The sequence below is a fragment of the Aspergillus wentii genome, assembly GCF_001890725.1.
Source record: "Aspergillus wentii DTO 134E9 unplaced genomic scaffold ASPWEscaffold_2, whole genome shotgun sequence".
NCBI lineage: Eukaryota > Fungi > Ascomycota > Eurotiomycetes > Eurotiales > Aspergillaceae > Aspergillus > Aspergillus wentii.
The window spans coordinates 4406513-4423161 of record NW_024467833.1 but is presented as its reverse complement, the minus strand read 5'-3'; the positions used below and the strand labels follow the sequence as shown (position 1 = coordinate 4423161).

Sequence of the window (16649 nt, the reverse complement as noted above, 5' to 3'; positions counted from 1 at the left end):
GGAGGGCTTTGCCGACTTGACGCTGACGGTTGAGCCCTTTCCACTGCGGACTTGCTTCTCGGCTTCCTCCCACGCGGCACTACCGTTATTTATCTCGTAGCTGGAGGCTAGAAATCAGTTATTGTTCATTCATGTAGAAATGGTGGCCATGGCGATTGTCATAGTCAGGAAATGAGTGGACTTACTTGTCCAAGGGAAGGGCGTCAATCAAAGCCCTTTGCTTTTCGCGAAGCTCATCGTCGATCTTCTGTCCTCCTTCTTGGAGCTCATCATCCAAGCTTGTTTCCAAGGGCTTGAAGCGATCGTCGACCTCCTCGTCATGTGCAGTGGCTGTGGTTGGAGCCACTGGTATTTGTTCGGCGGGGAGGGTGTCTGCGACGGCACCCTCAACCAGAGAGCGGAAGTGGGTCGACATCTTACGGATGATCTTGAGGAACATCGCCAGAAGCTGGGAAGAGGGAAGGTTCAATTCCTTCTCAATGTCCTCCAACTTCTTGCGTTGCAAACCGATGGCAAGGAGGATGGACTGCTGCACGCCAGAGAGGTTGACCTTACCGCCGAGGCGACCAGCGAAGTAGTATTCGGCGATGGTAGGGACCATATCAAGAATGACGTGGTAGTCGAGCAAGTTGTTCGCGTAGCTGTCAATTCGCTTGAGATCGAAGGGGGAGAAAGCGGCGTCGATATCACGCTTTTTCAGGATGGCTGGGGAGAAGGAAGCGTCGGATTTGGCGCCTGCATTTGCGGACTCGCAGATGCTGAGAGAGAGCACAGAGGGGAACTCCCGGAATTGATAAGAGAGCAAGGAGTTGAAACGCTTGTGGAAGTCTCTTGCGAAAGCTCCCAGCCAGCCGACCTCGTTGGAGCCAGTGGCAAGGGTGCGTAGCATCACGCAAGAATGCTCACCAGTCAACTCGTTGGGTGTTTGGCGGAGGTACACCGGGGCAAAGGAAGAGCGCTTCCAGAATTTGTGCAGAGATGGAGTCAAACCATAACTGACACCAAGATAGTCAAGAGCGTCCGGACGACGTTCAGACAACTTGCCGAAAAGCGGGGGCATGGTGCGGATGTCCCGAACCTGGATGTTGTCGTCCAAGAGGTTGGAGTTGGCGAGTTCTTCCTCAGTGACTCTGACCATCTCATCTTGTGCGTCACTCATGTCTTCCGACAGACTGGTGAACTTGCCTTCAAAGAAGTCGATCAGCAATTCCAACGCGCGAGATCCATAGCCCATGTTCATGTACTCGGGGTTGGTCGCAATGCGAACAATTCGAGCACCCGAGAGACCAGCGAAATCCTCGTCTTGGAATTGCTGGCTGACAAGCCACGGGATCAGATCACCACCGGCTCTTTGCCCACGGCTCAAGCTGTTGAGAACGCTTTGACGGCTGATACGACCTTCCAGCGCAACCTGGATGACACACAGGGGCTCTGGTAGCTTAGTGGCCTCCTCATCAATGGGCGGCACAAGAACGAAGAGCTGGTGTGCTGGCGCATCGCTCATAAGCTGAAGGTCGTTCGGGGTATTCTTGTAGTGGCTGGCAACATACAGAGCCATCATCTGCTGCAAAAACTTCTCGGAAACAGGGTGGAAAGAAAACAAAGTGTCTCTGTTGACTTGAAGCAGCTGGCACTGAGAAGGGTGAGGGCAGCCCTGAGTATTGATTTTGGACTTTGGCAGTGTAGCATCAAGGCACAGGACCTTGTTTAGCCACTTTTCTACAGAGTCCCCAGGTGCATATCTGATCGGCTCGGCAAGGGTGATTTCTCTGAGAGTCCTTCCACCTAGGCCCTTCTCTGAATTCTTCGCCGCCTTTCCAGTGGCACGATCGGCAACATCAATCTCTTCACCACCCGACTTGGCACCTCCTCTTGACTGTTCACGGAGCTGCTGGATCAACTTAAGAGAGAGAGACCGACCCGTTCCTTCATAACCATTGATAGTGGAGGCCATGAAGACGAGGTATGGGCCCATCAGCTTCCTGACCAAAGGCAATGGAATTGCTGCAGCTTCATCAATGACCAAAAGCTCTGCCTGGCCCAAGACATGGGCATCCTGCGGCTGGATATATTGGATTGTTTGACGGTGTTGACGGTGAATGTTGACTCTCACGATGGCCTTGTTAAAGTCGGGGTTGGTAGATTGGAGGATGGTGTAGTCGACGTGGTCAAGGTAGCCGAGAGCATCAAAGCCCTTGAATACGAATTCGAAGAGAGTCTTCAAGTTCTCTGGGCTGGGAGAGGTAATGAAAATGTTACTGTAGCCGTGAGCAACCGCAGCCGCGATAGCAACACCGAGAGCCGCCGACTTTCCACGTCCTCTAGCAGCAGTAAGTGCAACAGTGCTCTTAAGAGTCTTCTCGGCAATTGCGTCGACAAATGTGAGGAGGGCCTTTGCCTGGTCAGTTGTCCGGGACAATCCAATCAACGGTCCAACAGGCTGGGTCTCTGCCAAACTATCCTTGATTTCCTTCAGCTCCTTCTTTGTTCCTGAATTAGTGGTATCGATCTCCTCTGGCGGGGGAAGAGGCTTCACGGTCTTTCCTCCGGAGATGGGCAAGACATTCAGTTCGTCATCGACAACCAAGCAAGAATCGCAGCTACCAAGAGACAGGATGAATCGCTCGTTGAAGCGTGCTACCACATCATCGTGTGCCTCTGTTCTGTATCTCGAGTGGATGTCCATTGACAAGGTATACAACTGCTTCAAGCTGCTCATGCTCTTCAAGAGCAGGATCACCATACCACCTCCTTCAACAGTCTCAACCGTTCGTGCGAGCAGGTTTGGTGTCATGGCCTCGAAATCTTGAAGAATGCACATTCCATAGGTATTTCCGAGAATCTTCTCCGTCTCCTTGTAGTATACATAGCGAATCTGGTTGAGGGTGATGAACAGCTCGAAAGGATCCTCTTGATTCGGTTCTCTAATTCCTCTCTTGACTTCCTTCTTGATCTTTTGTTCACGCTTCTTCCGGTGACTTGTGAAACCCAACAAATCCTTCTTGTATGCCCAAAGAACCGACTTGTTCTGCTTGACATCGACACTTGACATGATATAGTGCAGATGCACAATCACATCCTTGGCGCGGTCGCCAACCACGACGAAGAAGCTTCGTTTTTTCTCCTGCACGCCATTGCGAATGAGCGCGGGGATTCGGGAATCGATCGCCTTGCGAGGCATTGTCTCCACTGCCTTTGTAGGCGGGATTAGCTGTGACTGCTCAGAAAGCTCGCAACGAGCGAAAATTTATCTTCAAGCTCTGAACCACCACTGAGCAATCGCAAGGGTCCAGCAATACGAATTGACGGCCACAAATGGTATCAGGCCTCGAAACAATACAGGAGACAAAAATCACCCGCAATAATGGCCGGCTTTCTGGACAAAAAACGAAGGCTGCCTTAGACGACTTTTTTTTTTTCTGCGCGGACAAAAAAAAGTTATCGGCACGCCGGTAAAACTGCCTGTCTCCACCGCCTGCTTAAAGTGACACCGCCCTTGGCAGTAAATTTACACGTGACTCTATCTCTTCAAGATCAGCCTTGTCCAGAAATGAGTATGACGCTAACCGTATTGGAACAGAGTCCACCGGAAGTGGAAATTCGTTTCCACATGAGGCCTAGCGTGTTAAGCAGACCCGGAATCGGTATGAAGACCAGCGTTACCATACACGTTTACAATACCTACCTGCACTCAGCCAGATTCCAGAATATGTTGATCCTCATATCCTCATATCATCAATCCTCATATTTTTTTCCCTTGAGAGTAGACAAGTCAATCAACTTGTTCAGAGCTCCCTGAGTCTGTCGTGATCCCTATACATGGTATATATCCCTGTACGACATCAAAACGTGTCTTTCCCAATCGGCAGTTGCAACAAGAATAATCCTGCGCTACTGTAAGTAATCACCACCTTGTTTTCCCTGACACTTGGAGACGATCCCCTACCCACAGGGGTCCATCTCACTCCATCTGCCCCTGGTTTGGAGCGTTTCTATTGCCCAGCCTATGATTCAATGTCTCGTTGTTGATGCTGATCTTTCATCAGAATCTTTAACCCGACACATTTCAATCAATAGGATTCTTGCGTCTCAGTCGTTCTGATATCGATCTTCGTTTGCGTGCTCTGCCAATTCTGACGGCACGGCCAAAGCTCTCCAGACGGTTTCCCAACGGTCGTCGCCCTTGGGCTGCTTGGTCCATGGTCCACGCTGCGGGTTGACGCAACACTCGAGATGATTTTCCTGTTTTATCATCATCATCCTCATCCTTCTGCCGTTCTTTTTATCGTCTCTTTTTTCCTCTCCGTTACTTGATTTCTTTTTGAAATTCTTCCTATCTCCAACGTGGCCGTCCTTTTGCATCCTTCCCCCTGACCTTCTCCACTTAAGACCGACTTTCCCCAAGTGCGACCGACGCTCGTTCCTTGCTTTACCCCGACTTTCTCGATCGGAATTTCTTTTTCCTTCTCTGCTGTCGCGTGCGCTGGCGGTGAACTACACGATATGAGATGATCAGATGGGTCACGAATTAATGACATGACTTGATTTTTCAAACACAGCATTAATTGGGATGGGTCGATTCTCCGCTGAGACGGGGCTCAGGGCCTCTGTGGGGTATATGGCTACACTCCCTGCCTACGAATTCACATTGAGCTAATACCGTGCGCGTAGGGTATTTCTTCTATCCTGTATCTTTCTCTCAACCTCCTACAATACTACATTCGCTTTTGGTGAGTCTTGTCAATTCGTGGAAATCATAGACGGATCAAAGGGCCGAAGAAGGGAACCATGGCAGCATTCAGGCAGACCCGATTTTGACTATCGCTAATGAATCTCTTCTGAGCAGATCGCCCAGTTACTTCGGCTGTATTTGCATGCTTTCTGACAGGGTTCTCGCTGTTGATTCTGGGCAAATTCGTACACCGTTTCCCCAAGCCTACCTCCTCTTCATATAAACACTCCGCTATACCTCTTACGGAATTCGATGATCTACCCAGTCCTCGGGGGCTGTCCTCGCCAGTCAGTTATGCCGGCGACTTCCCTCATACACAGTATCGGAATCGCAGTTGGTGGATCAAGATTGCTTTGGTAACGGGGATTGGCTGCATACGATTGATATTTTACCGCCAAATAAGTCTTCGCATTGAGTGCGCACCAGCTGGATACACAGTAAGTATGCGAACGGATCTTCTCTATTGATAAGGTACTGACTAGGAGCCTCTTGTTAGTATGCGATTCCTTTTTTCGTATCACTATATGATTATTGGTGCCATCAGCGATCTCGACCTGTTGAGAAACATTCTGCTGATGGCTCATCACGATCACGCATGCTAGTCACGCTCTACAAACGAGTCTATTACCAGTTTTGTCGAAGCCGTTCGAGATACGTTATATCCGCCGCTCTTCTCATGGTTGGTGGATTGATGGTCTCATCGTTCTATGAGGGAAGGCAGTCGACCTATATTTGCCCTATCACATCCGGTCTCGCTACGGGTACACGAGCTTTTCGACTTTTGAGTGTGCTTCTAGATTCGCTCATTTTAATTGCGGCTGGTGAACTATCTCGAGAAGGAACCAAGTCCCAGGAGGGGACAGGAAAGCAGACTTTGCGTTCGTGGGGTTATGCTTTTCTCGTAAGTCAACTGTTTTGGTGTTACGGTGGGCAGGTGTCCTATGTGCCAGATTTACTAACGACTGGTTTGGGCAGGGTGTCGCTACGGTTTGGACAGTGATTCAACTTATTATCACCCGTAAAGATGAAGGCAATCTTTCTTTCGACGCTCGTTATCTTCAAAGTGCTTTTGGTCAAAGTTTCCTGGTCGCAGTGCTGACATTATCCGCATCGCAAATCGTAAGTTTGAATCGGCACCTATCACTTAACCTGGTTACTAAACGCCTTAGGTCCCTTATTATGGTATCGTGGGGCTTTCCATACTGGCAGGTTTCATCCTCGGCTACTTCTCGTGGGCTTCAGCTTTGTTCAATGGCCAGGAGCCATTCCCTTTGATATTATCATCCCATGCTTTAATTGCCCTAACCATCACCTTCATCGGCGTGATGGTATTTCTCTATTCGCGAACAGCCTCTGAAGAAGAACCAAAATTCCTATACCCATTCAACATTTTTATGCGGTCGTTTTTCTTATTTATTTTTGGGGTTGGCTTGATTCTGGCATTTAGCCAGCCCAGTTTGGTCAATACACATCCGATCGACCTTCTCATTTATGACAGCAGAAATCATCATGGGGCATGGCTTTCCCAGGCAAGCAGCAGCACTAGTCTTGCAGAGGCTGTCATGGAATACCGAAAAAAATACAATCAGCATCCGCCACCGTAAGTTGGGAACTACCTGTGGAACGCAATAGCCACCATACTAACCGTGATGCAGAGGCTTTGACAAGTGGTACGAGTATGCTACCAGCAGGTCTTCTGTTGTTATCGACGAATTCGATCAGATACACGACGATCTTCTCCCATTTCGCGCGCTGACACCTGAACGATTAAGAACCCTTACACATGAGCTAGCGACTAATCCATTCAACGACGTTGGTGCACTCAGTATTCGCGATGGGTCAGTCAGAGTTCAAGAGGGCATCAAGCCAACACATGCCTGGATGGTGTCGAGTGCTGCGCAAATAATTGAAAAATTTTCCCAACATCTTCCAGATATGGATCTCGTTTTCAATTTGAATGACGAGCCACGCGTCGCAGTCCCGTGGGAGAGGGCCTCTGCTCTGAAGGATCAGGCAAAAGGCCAAAACCCTCCTTCTAGTGAAAGCACGGTCAACAGTTGGTCGCCGGACCGTAAGTCGGGATGGGCTCCCATAGAGCCCGCTGACCAGACTCCCGAGACCATTTTTATAGACACTTCTTGGCATAATATATTTGATCGTTGGGTTAGCCAGATATGCCCGCCATCATCCAAGGCCCGTTCTCAACGATTTTGGGATCGACGTGGCCTGTGCCTCAGCTGTATTCGCCCCCACTCATTGGGCCAATTCCCGCTGGATTGGAATGCTGCCTCTGATATATGCCACCAGCCCGACCTTGCACAACTCCACGGTTTCTTCATTTCACCAGCATCATTCAAGGTTGCCCAGGATTTGACCCCTGTTTTCAGTCAAAGCAAAGTCTCTGGGTTCAGCGATATCCTGTTCCCCAGTCCGTGGAACTACGTCGACAAAGTGAAGTATGAGCCTTCAGACGAATTTCCCGACCCAAGGTACGCCGACAAGGAGAATACACTTTTTTGGATTGGTAGCACATCAGAAGGTGTGAGTTTTGATGGCGGATGGAAAGGTATTCCGCGTCAGCGTTTCTCTCACTTGATCAACAACAACACTTACAACGAAGTGTCTGTTTTGCTACCGATCAATGAGCCGGCCTCGGAAAAGACATATGAGTATCAGATTATGAACGGTTTTGCTCCTTCAAAAGAACTGGGCCTAAATGCAAGTGTTCAATTATCAAACCCGATTGTGCGCTGCGGCGATTGTGATCAGCAAGAGAAGGAATTCGGCACTGCGCCATGGACTGACTTCCAAAACCACTGGAAGTACCGATATCTGTTTGATCTAGATGGTGCAGGATTCAGTGGTAGATTCGTTCCCTTCCTGCAAAGCCACAGCCTCCCATTCAAAACTGGCCTATTCCGTCAGTGGTTTGACACACGAGTTACATCCTGGCTGCATTATGTACCAATTGACCTTCGTCTTCACGGGGTGTGGAGCACCCTTGCCTACTTTGCTGGGGTCGACGTGACCGTGGGTGTGTCAGAAGCTGGGGACAAGATACCCTTGATGGAGCCACATGATGTGCAGGGGACATGGATTGCAGAGGAGGGGCGGAAGTGGGCTGAGAAAGCACTCCGCAAGGAAGACATGGAGATCTATTTCTTCCGACTTTTGCTTGAATGGGGCCGACTGACAGATGATCGTCGCGATTCTCTTGCATTCACAATTGAATTGACGTAAATCTTCTACGGTGTTATGTGTGCATATTTTTGGCATAGATCGCTATACCCTCGCATCCTTTTTAATGGATTTTCGATATTGCCGGTTGATGTCTTGTATAATTTCACTATCTTAATGAGTCTGATGGTTGATCCGAGTGGCATAGATGATGTATTCATATAATTGCTTTGGGGCTATGTACTATTTATGCTTGCGAAATATCTTGCTGGAGCGGAATGTACCAAAAGAATGACTTGTCTCAGTTCAAGTAGATTCTAAAGCTATACATACTGAACATGAGAATGCAGACCTATGCAGACCTATATACTCCGAAACCAAATTGCTATAAAATCCCATGGACACAAGGGACAGGGGGGTATTCAAAAGGAAAAGAACGAAAGAGAGAAGGGACCAGCCAAACCCTGCAAGAAAAAAAGAAAAACAAAACACAAAGTCTATAAAAGAAAATCGTAAGACACCATCATGCATCCACATCCACCTCTAATGAAAATGCCGCCCATGAGCACCGTGACGAATAGCATGCCGTCTCGCAGCCTCGCCCGTCCTCGGCAGGGGGCTGGTAACGTTCAGCCCAGTGTAGTCGTACTCTTCTCTCTTGGAGTTGGAGCTATCCTCGTAGACGAGAAGCGAGTTGATGCCCCAGTATGTATCCTTGAAGGCGGAGGGGTTGTTGGCGACGTAATCCTGGCATGTGTTTGCCTTGGAGGCGCAGGAGCTGGAGCTCCAGGTGTTGCCGGCCCAGTCGCCGCAGAAGGTTACGTCGAAGACCTATCAACGTTAGTATATTCTGTATAGAAGAACATAGATGGGGGACATACGATATTCATATTCTTAAAATGCGAATCAATCTTGCAGTCACCAGCATACTTAGCCGTAGGCTGACCCCAAGAACTCGGCGTGGGCTTCTTATTCGCAATATCAGAGGGGATATTGCTATGCGGGAAGAACCAGATATTAATCGCATCACTGGTCCACTCTGTCGCATAGACACCACCGTTCCCACTGTTGAAGCCTGATCCGTACGACTTGGTCGAGCCGGCGGTGATGGTGCAGCCCTCGTTGTCGGACTGCCCGGAGGCCTTGACGTCGCAGTTACTTGTGCCGAGCTTGCCCTTGAAACCGGACTTGTCGATGGAGCAGCCGCTGGTGGTGTGCAGGGCCATTTGGTTCTTGGTTTGGTCGTTGACGCCTTCGATGATGTCGATTTCGCCGTTGTTGGGCCAGGTGCCGCTGCCGAGCATCCAGCTTCATACTGTTAGTATAATGGACCTTAAAGATAGTTAGATAGGTGAGGGAGACATACAAAGCAGGCCAACTACCACAAGCACCACCAGGCATATGGTTCAAGTCCAGAATAACCAACCCGTGGTTATAGCTAGCCTTGCTAGTCAGACGAACACTCTGGCGACCGCTTCCAGAGGCCTTATTCTTCGAGTCAACGCCGATCTTAGTACCCTTTGCGTTTCCAGAGACGATTCCAAGGTTATTTGCTGTCTTCCGGTCAACGTATTTGACATAACCGTTGGTTGGGTCGGCCTCCTGTTGTCTTCATTAGTATGTTTCCATAGTTGGGGCAAGGGAAGGAGTGACATACAGTAAAGAAATCGAATTTATCAAAAAAGTGGCTTGCACTAGAATAATCATCCTTGACTGTGTAACCAGCCAGGCCAAGCTGAGCCAAAGCGGCCATCGAAAGATAAGTTGCGAGACGCATGTTGTATAGTATAGAGAAGGGAAGTGTTTATGCGAAACCGGCCGCAAAAAAACAAACAAGACAGCTCAGCTGAAGTATGTAAAAGGAATGTGAGGTATATCAATCTTCGTCAAGAAGAAAGAAAATAAAGAAAAATCAAACAAACAAAGGAATGTAGGTGAGAAAGGCAAAGAAGAAAAAGACAATAAAGAAATCAATGATCTTCGCTCCTGAAGGGAATGACGGCATCAACGTTAAGCGCGCGCATGCAAAAACCAGATTGCCCAAGGCGAATGAGAAGCAGAAAGAGGAGTATTAGAGATATATATTATATATATACTCTGGATGAACTGGAAGAGAAGAAAAAAAGACGAAACAGACAGAATAAACAACCCTAATAAATAACTTCAGATGCAGCCATGGGAATCTGCAGGTGGCCACCCGACCAAACCATGTGGAACATCAGGGGAAGAAAGTCAGAAAGAAAATAAAAAAATAGAAACAAGGAAAATCAGTATCATCAGATACTCATCAACCAGGGATACAGTCAGGGCAATCTCATTGCTGAGAGGAGAACCTCACCGGCAGTGACAGAGTGAGGTATACACCAGACTCGGTGGAGCCATGGATATACGAGCCAACAGACTTTTTTTGTCTTGTATCAGGAGGCGATAATCAATCCAATTCAAGCCGATAAGGGCATGAATCTCATCTGGTTGGACATTGGGGATTTCTGTGCGCCAACGATTGAGCGATATAGTGGGGGATCTGACACGCGATCGGCTTCACATTATTTAGGCATGTTTCAGTATAGGCATCGACAGCCCTCATATCATCATTAGAGGGTTTCTGCACAGTCAGTCTATGTCATGTTAGTGTTAGGGAAATAAATATAGCCTCGTCTGATTAAGCGCAGGTGGAAATACCTGCTGATCTAACCCCGCGTCATCTGTCGTGATAGCTGACAGCCTCGAGATTATCATCCCAGGCTGACTGATCGTGTTTCGTATCGGGCAATCCGACAATGGATGCTTTGTTTTTTTTCTGGATGCCATGAAAGTTGAAACAATTGGCAAAGTTTGTTCTTCGTCGTCGTTTTTTTTTTTTTTTTTCTTCACCACTGACAACCTTAATTGCACCTTGTCGTGATGAAAGATGAAGATACAAGACAGACAAGACAGTTGCTACATGACTCGGTCGTCGGACGAAAAGCAAATCAAACCATACATGCTCAGTAAGAAAAAAGTCATCAGAAACACCCAGATGATGCGAGATCATCTCACCCTTCCTTCTTGCTCTCTCTATCCTTCTATGTACATGACGGACAAATCAATCCATGGTTCGACCCATCTGGAGGATGCAAATTACTTCCTTCGCGTCTGTAAGCCTGGCCAAGATCCAGCAGACACTGGCGATGGAACAGATGGCGGCACGAAAACACCACAACTGGTCCAACCGGCATCGTCTCTGGCTCCGGTTGTACTATCCCTTGTCCTTCTTCTTCTCCCTCCATCCCATGGGTCGACTGCCCATGCTCTACATGTCCATCCAGGAGATGCAGGGACTGCCCGGCTTCTACAATGGCAGCTGCCTTGCCTTTTCCTCGCGCAGTCGCTGGATCGAGGTGACTTTCGAGTCGTCGGGCCACACGACGTTGTCGCTCTTCCGCCTGCTTCTTTTCCCATTCGTGCCAATACTCTGGTCCAACTCCGGGTCCCCATATGCGTTGACGACATATCTCACACGCTTGACCTCGTGGACGCCATCCCCGCTGTCGAAGTCGGGACACCTCGTCTACATGCACAAACAGATCCCGATCCAACATGCCATTCGCAAGGGATAAAAGTGACTTTTCATAGGTATAAGCCGAGAAGACCGAAGCCAGAACTGCACGCAACTCGAGCAGGGACGGAGACCAGCTCGCTGCTTGTGTTAAAAATGCGCGCAGAATACGCAAAAAGGCAACATCGCTTCGTTCTGCTGTCGAAGGTCCCTTGATCGTGCTGGAAAGAAGTGCGGTAAAGACTTGCTGCACCAAGGTCCGGAATGATGAAATTAACTGAGTCGCATTCTTCCCCAATGAAGACGCAGTCGATACCAGTTTATTCTGGTCGCTGGGAGAATCTTGCCGCATCAGTGTAAATACATTGCTCGCAATGCGAACAACAGCCTCGATCAAATCAAGCCAGAGACCCTCATCAAACGACAGAGGCTGTTCTAGCGGCGATGTGCCCCGGGTGCCATTCTTTCCTGCCATTGCCCGCGATTCTCGTGCTGTTTTTGTCTGGCCCTGGCACAGCCAGATTCCAACCCGCGCATACTTATTCAACGACTCGACAAGATCATCAATCGCCTCAGCCGTACTAGCAGAATCGGGACTCTCTTGCACGCTCCGAAGAATACCCACCAAGCCGGACTCTAATGTACCCAGATGCGCAATCAGCCGGTCCATGGCAGCCCGCACTTGACCTTGTCGAGCAAGCAGAATAACCGCGGCATCCACCACCCCACTATCCTCCATCGAAGGAAGCAACTCTTCCAGCCGGACATCACCGACTCGCAGAGCATCTACAAAGTCCGCAACATGTGACGGGTTGTATTTGCACAGCAGCTGCACATAAAGTTCTACCATCCAGTTTTCAGTCGGTTTCGAACGTTTACCTTCAGCGGCAGATTGCGTCTGGGGTTCGACAAAGACAGCCAGATACTGATACTGCATATAGGCATCTTTCTCCAAGACTTTGAGGAACGTTTCATGCGTCTCAGGAGCTAAGTCCTGCATGGTCTGCGCAGCCCTCCTCACATCAATCGCAGCCAACTGCCCGGCTCGGTCCTTGACCACATCAACAACATCGCGCCTCTGTTTTTTACCAAGCTTGGAGCCGGGACGAAGACAGTCTTGCAGCGAAGTAAAGACATCCTGCTGGTCTTTCGGGTCCTCGAGGAAAGTGAGAATCAATTGCGGAAACTGCTTCTCAGAGCGATACGTCGATTTCAGGATTCGGAAAAATCGTGCTTCCCGGAAAAGGGGAATCATGCTTTGCACATCCGGCGGGTGATAAAGTGATAGCAAATACTCCGCGCTAAGCTCACAATCCTCGGCCATTTCCTGGTTTGGATAACGACACAGTCGCTCCAGAACCTGGTGCAATGTGGTACCAGAAAGAAGAATGTACTGGGGGTATTTCGGAAGATTGCGCGCAACAAACATATCAAGGTAAATGGTATCAAAGGGTGAGAATGACTCGGCGTTCATTACCTGAAGTAGGATCGTGATGAGGTATTGCCGGTTGACCGATACGCCCTGTTGGAACGACATCTCTTCGGGATCCTGCTCGTTCAAGAACCCATCCTCAAACGCTTCATTGAGCATACTCATAAAACTGGGCGTGTCAAACTTGAGCATCGTTTTCAGATCGGCAAAGGATCCATCTTGCGATTCGGTACCAGCCCGATTGCCCGAGAAGAGATGGCCGTACAAGGATGCTTTGGCCCGTGCGGATTCGGCGTCGTCCATATCGTCTCCAGTCGGGTATACCCGACCGGTGAGGACATAAGATAGGTAAGGGAACATCTTCATTGCGTTCGTATACTGTTTCAGATTGTCCAGTGAATCTCCGTTAGCTTGGGACGGGGCTTGGATGGATGACGTGAGCGTCAGGAGTTCTTGAAGCGGTCCCACGTAATCCCCAACACAGCGGTTCCAAACGTATATATAGGCATCGTATAGATTATAGTGCTGACACAGTTTGGTGACTTGCTCAATGTCCATCGTGGTGGTGTCCAAAAGACAGATGATCTCCTCCAACCCGCTGGCGGTGTGATTCGTCGCAAAGTGGTCGATGAGAGCCTTGACAGCGGTAGGAGGAAGAGATCGCACAGTTCCTTCGACAATATACGATTCGAGGGCATCCAGGAAAAGACCCGGGGAATCATGCTCCTCATACCAGTTGAAGACCTCATCCCATAGGAACTGCTCATCGCCGATGGACATACAAGCCGTGATGGATACTTCTGCCAACTCCTGGAGCTGTCGGCTTTCCAACCGTTTATTGCTAGCTTCTGTGTTGCGACCGAATGCATACTTGAGCGATGCAGAAATCATTTCGAGCAACCTTTCGCGAACAATGGGCCGTCTCAGCATATCCTCTTCGGGAAGTCCGATTGTCAACTTCTCCGCATTGCCCTGGTAATACGTTGTCGCCAGTCGAATCGCGCCGATGAAATCGCCTGCCTCCATGAGTGCAAGCAGCCGGTCTGCCCAATTTGAGAGACCGCCCATCAAAGTTTCATTATAACCTAGTAGGAACAGTCGCCCTTTGTAGACACGGAAACTCATGTAGAAAGCATCAGCCACCACCCCGTGCATTGAGGTATCTTCCTCATTAAGCTGTTCGACTAGAGAATGAAGCTGCGACGAGAAAAGATCGGCATGATAGATATGCTTGCTGAGAAGATCAATAGAATCCGTCACGCGCATAGAGCCATCTTCAATGATAATCAACTGTTGCGTTATTGTAAGGACAGCCAACACAGAGCGACTCAACCACTGCACCGCAACGATTGCCTCGTCTGCTTTCCATCTACTCCGTGCTTTGAAATCAAGATGAGGGGGCTTGTCCTTGTTTGGCGGCTCGTCGGTTTCAATCTCAGACACGTCAAGTATGGTCAGCACGTTTGACCAGCAATATACAAGCTTCGTGCTGGAAGACGAGTCTCTGCCCTTCAGTTTGATCGCAGGAAACCAGGCCAGCGCTCCAGTCATTGCACCATGGGCAGTAACCTCCCTTGGACGCGGCGCTTTATGTTGGGTTCGCGCAACGGGGGTAGTGGAAACTATAACCAGGAGATATGGAGTGAGCATCGCAACCAGACCCAAAGAGTCAGTGGGCTGGTCGACGTTGCCGAGAGGAAGAGGACAAAAGGCGAGTACGGCGCTTGGTTTCCGCGGGCGGGGGTCTTCTGCGATGGGTTGAGGATATCGGCCTAGGATTCTGGTCGTCTTCACTGTCCGTCCTACTGCGCCCATACCTCTCGTAGCCAGGTGTGAAAAGGCCATTCCCCGCTTGTCCGCAGAGACAAGCGCAGTGCGCCGGGTTCCCAGGAAGCCCAGGTGGAGAACAGCAAAGCCTGATATATGACCGTCGGAAGTTCGAGTGTCAACCTGGTTCGCAGGTATAGGTGGTATATGAAGGAAATGGCGTGCGGGTCTCGATATTTCCCATGTGAAGATGTCGCCCGAAGCGTGACCACCAGCGACCGTCGAATGATCAGCCGAAAGCGCCAGCGATGTGATAGCTCCGCATTCAATAGCTGGTAACCGTTAGAAGCAACACAAGCCATACCAGAAAGCGGAGAACATACCCTTTGTACCCGTCCCAATGATAGCCTTTAAGCTTTGCTGATAATCAAACACGAGGACAATTCCCTTGGACGTTCCGATCACGATAGTCGTCGACACGGCCATGCACGTAGGATGCCCAAAGTTGCGCTTCCCGACCTCCGAAAACGCCTGTCCAGTGATCTTGCGTAACTTGGTCCATCGTACAACATCCCACGGCCCTTGGGGGGTATCGGTCCCAGAATCGACGGTACCCGGGGAGAGCTGGCTCGCTAGGGATGAGTGTCTCGAGTGTACATGAAATAAAAACGGCGAGGATGAGCGAAGGCCGCTGGGAGAAGACGTCGAAAGTCGGGACTGGAAACGAAGATCAAAGGGACGATGGGAGGGACTCGGGCTGGCGAGAGGAGATCCGCGAAAGGCCAAAGCACTGCTACTCCGCGACGAAAGAATCGAACCCTATAACAAATCAGCAAACCAAATCAATCATAAAACATTCAAAATCATGCACAAACATGTAAAGAAGGCGTATCATCCGGCGTCGAAGCCGTCTCATCCACACTCCCAGGACCACGATTTCGGTTCGAAAGCGGAGCATCATCGTCTGTATCCACGTCGGCAACAGCAGTATTGTGCCCATTTAAAACCGGCGTGTCCTCCTCCCCATACGCGATTGAGCCATCACCAACTATCTCCTCCCCAGCCCTTTCCCTTGGACTGCCGTTGCCGTGGTCGTGGTCGGGGGTGCCATTCTGAGTCCGACGGAAGTGGGCCTCGTCCTCCTGGCCCAGGTCGAGCTCATCCTCTCGTGCCCAGTCATCACTGCCCTCGATCATGGAGCTCATCAGCAGAGTGTTCGAATGACCATCGCTCCCAATCCGTGTATCAAGCAACTAGTATGAGTTGAAATCGGCGCCGAATTGGTCTGGTGGGTTGTGTCTGCGTTGGGAAGATCCGGGGCGGGAAGGTTGCGGCAACGGTTGACGGGGTCGCGACGAACGAGAGTTATCGGGAAGAGGTGTGGCGCATCAAATTGGGGGGGCGAGAGAAGCAGCAGTGCTGAGGGAGTAGGCTGCGATGTTGAGGAGAAGCTGAGATGAGAGGGTAGAGTTGGTTGTTGATTCGGAGAGATGATCGATAGAGCTTCAGTCCTGGCGTTCGTTTCCTTGGTTGGGTCGGGGGCTGGAAGAACCCCACAGCCACGATCTTACAACGCATACCTCTTTCACACTTCACTGCTATGATAAAAGTATTGATATTGATCTAATTGATACAATAAATATATAGCATTAATATAATAATCACATCAAATATTTCAACACGTTAATACTGCTAGTATCGATATGTTGATACAGTACTTTTGTATCCTCGTGTCAGATCCACAGTGGGACAAAGCACCTTACAGAATAATAGACATAATATTGATCTATCCAGAGCTTATTTCCAAGTGTCTATCTTGTTATATTAAATAATATATCCTGTATACATAAATTCTTATTCTTGTTAGTTGGCTTTATTGTCTAAGTGACACAGTCATCTGGATATATATCCTGGTCTGCTACTCAAGGATCATCCTAGTCATTCAGATATACTACATGTGATCAATGTAGGGATCTTTCATTTGCAGATATATCAACGTGAGG

At 49.3% G+C, this 16649-nt stretch overlaps 4 protein-coding genes across 4 annotated transcripts; 1 reads left to right on the top strand and 3 right to left on the bottom strand.

Moving 5' to 3' along the window:
• Positions 1–12: 12 nt before the first annotated feature.
• Positions 13–3414, bottom strand: ASPWEDRAFT_37569 (ribosome biosynthesis protein KRE33). Its single transcript, XM_040834716.1, has 2 exons — positions 186–3414; positions 13–107 (listed from the first exon to the last, which is right to left on the bottom strand). Exons 1-2 carry the CDS (start codon positions 3179–3181, stop codon positions 86–88), a joined length of 3018 nt encoding a protein of 1005 aa, XP_040693406.1. The 5' UTR covers positions 3182–3414; the 3' UTR covers positions 13–85.
• Positions 3415–4570: 1156 nt separating this feature from the next.
• ASPWEDRAFT_49630 (putative capsular associated protein) lies at positions 4571–7972 on the top strand (the record flags this gene model as incomplete). Its single annotated transcript, XM_040837303.1, has 7 exons — positions 4571–4614; positions 4672–4730; positions 4847–5169; positions 5229–5633; positions 5708–5851; positions 5902–6332; positions 6388–7972. The coding sequence occupies 7 exons, from the start codon at positions 4571–4573 to the stop codon at positions 7970–7972; spliced, it is 2991 nt and encodes a 996-aa protein (XP_040693405.1).
• Positions 7973–8452: 480 nt separating this feature from the next.
• ASPWEDRAFT_105915 (glycoside hydrolase family 16 protein) lies at positions 8453–9686 on the bottom strand (the record flags this gene model as incomplete). Its single annotated transcript, XM_040827769.1, has 4 exons — positions 8453–8740; positions 8791–9217; positions 9276–9511; positions 9567–9686. 4 exons carry the CDS (start codon positions 9684–9686, stop codon positions 8453–8455), a joined length of 1071 nt encoding a protein of 356 aa, XP_040693404.1.
• A 1074-nt stretch (positions 9687–10760) lies between these two features.
• On the bottom strand, positions 10761–16205 carry ASPWEDRAFT_37564 (CORVET complex membrane-binding subunit VPS8). Its single transcript, XM_040834715.1, has 3 exons — positions 15522–16205; positions 15030–15465; positions 10761–14978 (listed from the first exon to the last, which is right to left on the bottom strand). The coding sequence occupies exons 1-3, from the start codon at positions 15840–15842 to the stop codon at positions 10975–10977; spliced, it is 4761 nt and encodes a 1586-aa protein (XP_040693403.1). The 5' UTR covers positions 15843–16205; the 3' UTR covers positions 10761–10974.
• Positions 16206–16649: the final 444 nt, after the last annotated feature.

What these genes read in the sequence shown, in the direction of transcription:
- ASPWEDRAFT_37569 (XM_040834716.1), bottom strand. Translation starts at nt 3,181, where the DNA reads ATGCCTCGCAAGGCGATCGATTCCCGAATCCCCGCGCTCATTCGCAAT. An exon ending in GACGCCCTTCCCTTGGACAA is followed by an intron (nt 108 to 185) that starts GTAAGTCCACTC and finishes ACTGATTTCTAG; the next exon opens with CCTCCAGCTACGAGATAAAT.
- ASPWEDRAFT_37564 (XM_040834715.1), bottom strand. Translation starts at nt 15,842, where the DNA reads ATGATCGAGGGCAGTGATGACTGGGCACGAGAGGATGAGCTCGACCTG. An exon ending in ATGATACGCCTTCTTTACAT is followed by an intron (nt 15,466 to 15,521) that starts GTTTGTGCATGA and finishes GATTTGTTATAG; the next exon opens with GGTTCGATTCTTTCGTCGCG. An exon ending in CATTGGGACGGGTACAAAGG is followed by an intron (nt 14,979 to 15,029) that starts GTATGTTCTCCG and finishes AACGGTTACCAG; the next exon opens with CTATTGAATGCGGAGCTATC.